This window comes from Ostrea edulis, chromosome 6 (assembly GCF_947568905.1).
Source record: "Ostrea edulis chromosome 6, xbOstEdul1.1, whole genome shotgun sequence".
Classification (NCBI taxonomy): Eukaryota; Metazoa; Mollusca; class Bivalvia; order Ostreida; family Ostreidae; genus Ostrea; species Ostrea edulis.
In genome coordinates this window covers 51,247,452-51,254,986 of record NC_079169.1, presented here as the reverse complement: position 1 = coordinate 51,254,986, position 7,535 = coordinate 51,247,452, and the positions used below count along the sequence as shown (strand labels likewise).

Genomic DNA, 7,535 nt, shown 5'->3' with positions numbered 1-7,535 from the left:
TATTTGGTATATCCAATGAGTTAATATGGTGTATTTATTCGCGAGGCTTGTCGAGCGAATAAATACACCATATCAACGAGTTTGATAAATATAAATGTTCTATTTATCTCATACGTCTTCTTTTCGCTTAATTTTGAGATGATCCCCAGTAAAGTAGAAACAGCTGATTGAATTTGTTTTGAATCCGTGGCTCAGATGTCGTGATTTATCAGTCTTCCTTATGCGGGTAAAAATAGTGCGCATATAATCCAATCATATACAGTACAAAAGAGCATTTTTATAAAAAAAAAGTCATCGATTAAAATTGTTTTAGAAGGGATTATAGTTTATAATTAATAATGGTTTTGCCATTCCAAGAAAATAACAACTATTGACCGAGTATTTATTTTTTTGACTAGGCCTGACCTTCTGATAAAAGTTTGATGTCGGCGTCTTTTTAAAATAAACATGTGTAACAAAGATCAATGAAAGTAATATTTTAATGTAGCGTTATTAGAATGTTCAACAGTTTACAATGAAAAGTAAAAGTGTTTGTGCGTATTTTATTCACGTGGTTTCTTTGGATCTGAGGGCGAGAGGAAATCCTGAGGTACTTTAGGCCTGGTAAGTAAAGCTGTTGAGATTTATTACATTCAATATGGCTCCAGAGAAAAGAGAGTGTGTTTGTGAATACTTGGTACTGCAGCATTCGAGGTACTTTCGATTAGGCTTGTCCAGTAGGCGGTTGATTCCTTGTCGATAATAATAGTGTGGACATCTTTTTGTTTTCTGGTCGTAATTTTCGAGTAGTTATTGATCGAGTTGACATTTTTATGGCCGGTAACTTGCATTAAAAGAAATTCTAAATAAATACAGAATTACAAGTTATATGCTTTATTTCATGCGTCGATATGCATGAACACAGGAAATACATGTATGTCATTCAAGCGGGGACAGTGTCAAAAGTAGTGCGGACCGGAAGTGCTTTATCAAACGGGCGTGTGATAAAGCTACAAACTTCAGCCAGAGTTCGTTTGCTCACAAACCAATCTCTTCCAGTTAGGCATTATGGGATAGCGAATTCTTATACCGCGTATACTGTGTGACGTCACTGTTGAATGACGAAAAAACCATAACGTCAAACGTAAACAGTTCAAAACAAGAACGTAAACATTTTAAAAACACTATAATTTGAACAGAGTATCCATACCTTTTAATGATCTTTTGATAATTTTATGTTTAAAATAAAATCCATACTTTTATATTAATGCTCTTAATGTCAGTATTTTCAAGCTTTTAAAACTACAAACTACTTCTTTATTGTTATTTGCCCGCGTGATAATCGCGGACTCACAATATACAATTAAATCTGTATGTTGTGCTGCGTCACATAGGAGAGGTCTGTACGTAGGTGACGTAATGAGGCCTCGACGGGGAGTTTGATAAAAAGCTAATGCTTTATCTCACTTTCAATATACACCGCACGTATGAGATAAAAGGGTCTTTTTTGCTAGGAATGGCTATAATATATATACCAGAATAGATCATTTCAACAATGCCTCGCAGTTTGTGGATTGTATATATCAACACAACCGGGTTTAACTAGATATTGAAACAAAAATGTGTCTTCATTGCATAGTGGCAAATGACAAACTGGATTTCAATAGAAAATGAGCGGGAAACACTGAATGAAAATATTGGTTGACCTGTAATATCTCGTACTAAACTAACCAGTCACTCTGAGATATCCAATGCTTGCGTTCTCTACGTAGAGTTCCGTACACTACGGGCGCTGCACTGTAAGAACGACTTACATGTACGTTCGTACGGTCCGAGTAGGCCTACGTTTAGGGTAAAGTTTTACTCCCATGTCAAATAGTCATGCAGCCATCCATGCGTATCATTACAAGACCGACATATTGCTACCACGCCCTCGGAGAAGGCAGGGATAGTTGGATAAGGTTCCTTTGTCACAATACGTATAACCCTCCGTTCGATTGCAAATCCGGTAGCCCAAGTTCAAACACGACAAAACGAAGTCGCCCTGTGTGAAGCATGCGTAACGCGTCCTCTGATGAGAGAATGGCTGGTTCGATGGTGTTTGAACGATATTTTTTGACGTGTACAGAGATTTCTTGAAAATAAACAGAGCAAGCGCTAAAGGATTGTTTGTTTGAAAATCACATAGTATCAACGACACGTGGTGAGCACATCGTTTTCATAACTAGCGCTGTCTATTTACCAGCGTAGTTAAATGGACACTTTTTTCAGAACATTTTTCTTTTCTGTGAAGGATTTTTCTCTGATTGATTTAATCTACAGTGTGAAGACAGTTGGTGACTGATATCCTACAATGTTTTCTTCTGTTATGGATTGTGTCTGTGTAACTGACTCTTGACAAGTCGTTTGTGTCTCTAATGTGGATTGTGTTGTTGGAGGCATATCTGTCGGAGGAACAGTTGTAATCTGTCCGTCTGTTATATATTGGTCGGTGCGTAACTCCTCTGGTCTGTTCGTAGACCCAGATGTTATATCCAATATGGTGGACATCTGGACGGCTGAGTCGTAGGAAGGGAGGTAATTCACATCTGTTCTAGACAACTTCCCGGGGTAAGGAGGAGGCGCGTCCCTATGTGGATGTTCAAAAATGTCTTCCGAGATTCCTGAAAAAGGCCAAACATGGCGACATGTGAGTAATTTAAAAATTGGCTGCTGGGTTATTTTCTGTCAGAGGAATAAATCGGTCTATTTAACTCTAACCTGTGTCCGTGTTCCGCTCTCTACAAAACTCTTTGATTTTATACACCCCGCTTATAACGAAGATTAACACCAACATGGACACAAACACCAGGACAAAAATCAACACCTTGTCAAGAGATAGGTCTTCAGCTGTCTCTGTCAACAGATATTAGATGTTAGTGTGAGCTGTTTAAAACAATCTGACTCTGTATGAGGTAGAATTGAAAAAAGTGAATTAGCCAGTCTATATATACTTGATAGTGAGGTTATAGTAGAGAATTCTATATATACCTAATGGTGAGGTTTTAGTAGATAATTCTATATATACCTGATAGTGAGGTTATAGTAGAAAATTCTATATATACCTGAGGATGAGGTTATAGTAGAAAATTCTTTATATACCTGATAGTGAGGTTATACATGTAATAGAGAATTCTATATATACCTGATAGTGAGGTTATAGTAGAGAATTCTATATATACCTGATGGTGAGGTTATAGTAGAGAATTCTATATATACCTGATGGTGAGGTTATAGTAGAGAATTCTATCTATACCTGATAGTGAGGTTATAGTAGAGAATTCTATATATACCTGAGGATGAGGTTATAGTACAGAATTCTTTATATACCTGATAGTGAGGTTATACATGTAATAGAGAATTTTATATATACCTGATAGTGAGGTTATAGTAGAGAATTCTATCTATACCTGATGGTGAGGTTATAGTAGAGAATTCTTTCTATACCTGATAGTGAGGTTATAGTAGAAAATTCTATATATACCTGAGGATGAGGTTATAGTAGAGAATTCTATATATACCTGATGGTGAGGTTATAGTAGAGAATTCTATCTATACCTGATGGTGAGGTTATAGTAGAGAATTCTATATATACCTGATGGTGAGGTTATAGTAGAGAATTCTATCTATACCTGATGGTGAGGTTATACATGTAATAGAAAATTCTATATATACCTGATGGTGAGGTTATAGTAGAGACATTCATTGTGCTGCATGCCGACAGTTGTACCAAGTGTAAAGGTATTGCATGATCAAATCGATAGGTGTAATCTGTAAATATGACACGCTTTTAGAAAATCCCATAACAGTGTAATATGTTATCTTTATCCTTTAAAATTTGATATTTATCGTGTACCATTGTGACACAGGTGCCCATGGATATGGCTATACCGCCACCCCTACCCCCTCTTCTGTATACAATTACTTAAATATCCTTCATACTATACAGTTTAATATGAAGTCAATTTTGTAGACATATATACAGTATTAGGTGCAACATAATGTCAATTTCATTTTACGTTTATTTGTGCATACGTATCAATTAGTGTAATGACTCATTAAACGAAAATGATTACATTTATCCCATAGCTAATACTTTTGCATCAATCAACATGATTAGGTAGACTCTCCTTAGATTAACTCTGTCATATTTTCTCGCGCTTTATAATGGTTAAATGGGCCACAACGCATACATGTACCCAAGCCCAAAGATTCGAGTAGCGAAATGAAATTAAAAAGAGAGGGTGGGTTATTAGTCATGGCCACAGATACCCGGGAGTGTGTTAATCATTTCGCTACCCGGATACTCCATATTCCGTCTTAAGGCTCAGGTCAGCGTTGTGGCCCCTATAACCATTATGTTGTGCGGGAAAACTCGCGCAAAAAACAAACAAACAAACAAAAAACAACAACCACAATATGGAGGTTATTTAAGGAGATGACACTTGTAGAACTCCACATAATCATATTTTAAATTAACTGATCACCAGCGAAGCTCGTGTCGCAAAGCGAATGACGAGCTCACTCCTGGGTCACGTGATTTGCTCTATGATAATCCTTCCTAGCTCATACTTTCTTATATGTTGTTGTTGATTGAAAAGAGATAAAACATCGCAGCTAATATGACGTCACAATGCACTATTCACATCGACCACAGTGACTGGTTTTCCGGATTGTGGAATTAACTAAAATTAAAGATTTCTCTCGTAGCTCTAGGTTTCACTCGCGAACATGTGGTGCTTACCTCTTAATAACTTATGTATTTCCCCTGTATAGTACCTCAATTCGACCACAGGGAAAACGCTCCCTCTAGATCTCCCACTCCCGCGCATGCGCCTATACCATGTGGGTTTTCTCAAAAGTGAGCAATAAGAATGTAATTTTTCAGTAGTTTTCAAGTCAGGCCTGTAGGCAGGATTTTTCAAAGGGGGGTTACATAGACTCGCAACGCGAGTCTATCACCTCGCACCGCGAGGTGCCACTACGGCAGGGGGTCTGGGGTATTTGGTGCAAAATCCTGCAATCTAGCAATTTCCTGGCACTTAATTTGAATTTTGGAATCATGCCTTTTCTACTATGAATTTTCATGATTTTCATAAATAATCCCGACTTTAATAGTCACAATTCAAACAAAATGCCGACTTTAATAGTGCTTAGTAGTTTTCAAGGGGGGGTTCGTACGACCCCCACGACCCCCCCCCCCCCCCCCCCCCCCCGGCTACGGGTGTGCAAGTAATACATCATCACTTTCCTAACACCTAGCAATTTGTCAGAAGGTAGGGAATAACAATCTTTAGAAAATAAGATGGGTTCATTCAGAGATGCAGTAATGGAATTAATATCTCGTTCCTAACACCAGCTTCTGAAGATTCTGTACTGAGAGGAGTAGACATTCTGAGTACCTCTTTCTTCTCCAGGCTGCAAGCATAAGTGTACTAGCTGAGAATCAAATTCCTGACTGTCTGCTTGTACTTCCGAAATTGGCCAGATTGCCAACTTCAGAAATTCCGGATCTGGATCCCCACTATCTTCAGTATGTCTGGGTGAGGATGCATTATTGATGGCATATCGTGCAACAAGCTGAGAATCCGAGTAAATCATGGTCTGTGTGGCCACCTCGGAGCGACTAATAGTATTCTGCAATTTACCTTGGACACATGGTCTAGCATTCTGGGCATTAACCCGACCTGGGGAAACACATATCCCAGCTTTCCCTCCCACGAAATTGACAAGCTGTTCACCGCAAATGCTTGAAGGTCCCCCGCCACGAGCAGTAAACTTTACGATTCAGGGCTGACGCAAACAGCTAGGTTGTTGTGTGGTAGACCAGACATGCGCAGTGACAACTCTTCCGGTTTTGACCAAAGGCAGTTCGATCGTACTTTGGTTCAACTCTAGTTACTATAGTTGATGATCGAACTAGGCCAGAATGATTAAACTTTAGTAACCACACATGCGCACCGAAAGTCCGGAAGCAAACTAGGCATGCGTAATAAAGTTTTGAAAGTCAACTAGACAACTACTATGGTTGATGATCGAACTATTTTGACGAGCCCGTTACGGGCGAGCATCTGTATATCGGCTATTTACATTTTATAATCAAGATATAAATTGTCTTGTTACTTCATAGAAAATAGTGGTCATATACTCATTTGTGGCCACGATTTACCAATTCGTGGACATGATATATACTCATTCGTGGTCACGAATTACTAATTCTTGGTCACGAAATTTGTGACCACTTGTTTATTCATGGCTATGATATACTGGGGCCAAATATTTGTCCACGACTTGTTAGTCCGTTGTCATGGATTCATTTTTTCCTCCCGTGTTTTTTGACCCGAATAAGCTTTCATAGTATGTAATATCCCCATGTTGCTCTTGAAAAAAAAAATGATTAGATTTTCTACTTGGCCACATCTTCGCACATATCCTTAAACGAATTACGGTCGACCGAGACATTGAGACCGTAAATTTGTCGTGATATAAACCATACTTACATTAATTGTTTATCTTTCCGGGGTTTTACATGACCGTGTATGCATATCCGGGTTGACATGTTTTGCTCTGCACGAGATATCAAAAGATAAAACTTGACTAATAGCTCGTACAAAGATATGTCTTTCGAATAAGAAATTAAAGTTATGTTTAAACCGTCTATTAAATGATGGAAACAAAACAAATCAAAAGTTCGTTTACCTCGACTTATTCAGTGAAAAACCCGGGAAAAGTATTCCAACCCCAAACAATCATAGCTGTTCCATGCTAGTCGTTCAGTCGATGGAGTAGTGAGTAATATTGTTCTAGATTATAGAATTCACTATAGGTGATACAGTAATGAGTAATATTGTTCTAGATTATAGAATTCACTATAAGTGATACAGTAATGAGTAATATTGTTCTAGATTATAGAATTCACTATAGGTGATATAGTGGTGAGTACTATTGTTCTAGATTATAGAATTCACTATAAGTGATACAGTAGTGAGTAATATTGTTCTAGATTATAGAATTCACTATAGGTGATACAGTAATGAGTAATATTGTTCTAGATTATAGAATTCACTATAGGTGATACAGTAATGAGTAATATTGTTCTAGATTATAGAATTCACTATAAGTGATACAGTGGTGAGTAATATTGTTCTAGATTATAGAATTCACTATAAGTGATACAGTAATGAGTAATATTGTTCTAGATTATAGAATTCACTATAGGTGATATAGTAGTGAGTAATATTGTTCTAGATTATAGAATTCACTATAGGTGATACAGTAGTGAGTAATATTGTTCTAGATTATAGAATTCACTATAGGTGATATAGTAGTGAGTAATATTGTTCTAGATTATAGAATCCACTATAGGTGATACAGTGGTGAGTAATATTGTTCTAGATTATAGAATTCACTATTGGTGATACAGTGGTGAGTAATATCGTTCTAGATTATAGAATTCACTATAGGTGATACAGTAATGAGTAATATTGTTCTAGATTATAGAATTCACTATAAGTGAT

General features: G+C 37.3%; 1 protein-coding gene across 2 annotated transcripts; it reads right to left on the bottom strand.

The window, feature by feature from the left end:
- Positions 1-461: 461 nt before the first annotated feature.
- On the bottom strand, positions 462-6,809 carry LOC125647663 (uncharacterized). 2 transcript variants are annotated; one of them, XM_048874438.2, is made up of 4 exons: positions 6,718-6,809; positions 3,694-3,789; positions 2,740-2,874; positions 462-2,642 (listed from the first exon to the last, which is right to left on the bottom strand). In XM_048874438.2, exons 2-4 carry the CDS (start codon positions 3,722-3,724, stop codon positions 2,296-2,298), a joined length of 513 nt encoding a protein of 170 aa, XP_048730395.2. In that variant the 5' UTR covers positions 3,725-3,789; positions 6,718-6,809; the 3' UTR covers positions 462-2,295. The 2 variants fall into 2 exon arrangements, with proteins under 2 accessions (XP_048730395.2, XP_048730394.2); XM_048874437.2 differs by lacking the exon at positions 6,718-6,809 and adding an exon at positions 6,519-6,621.
- Between the last annotated feature and the right edge of the window lie 726 nt (positions 6,810-7,535).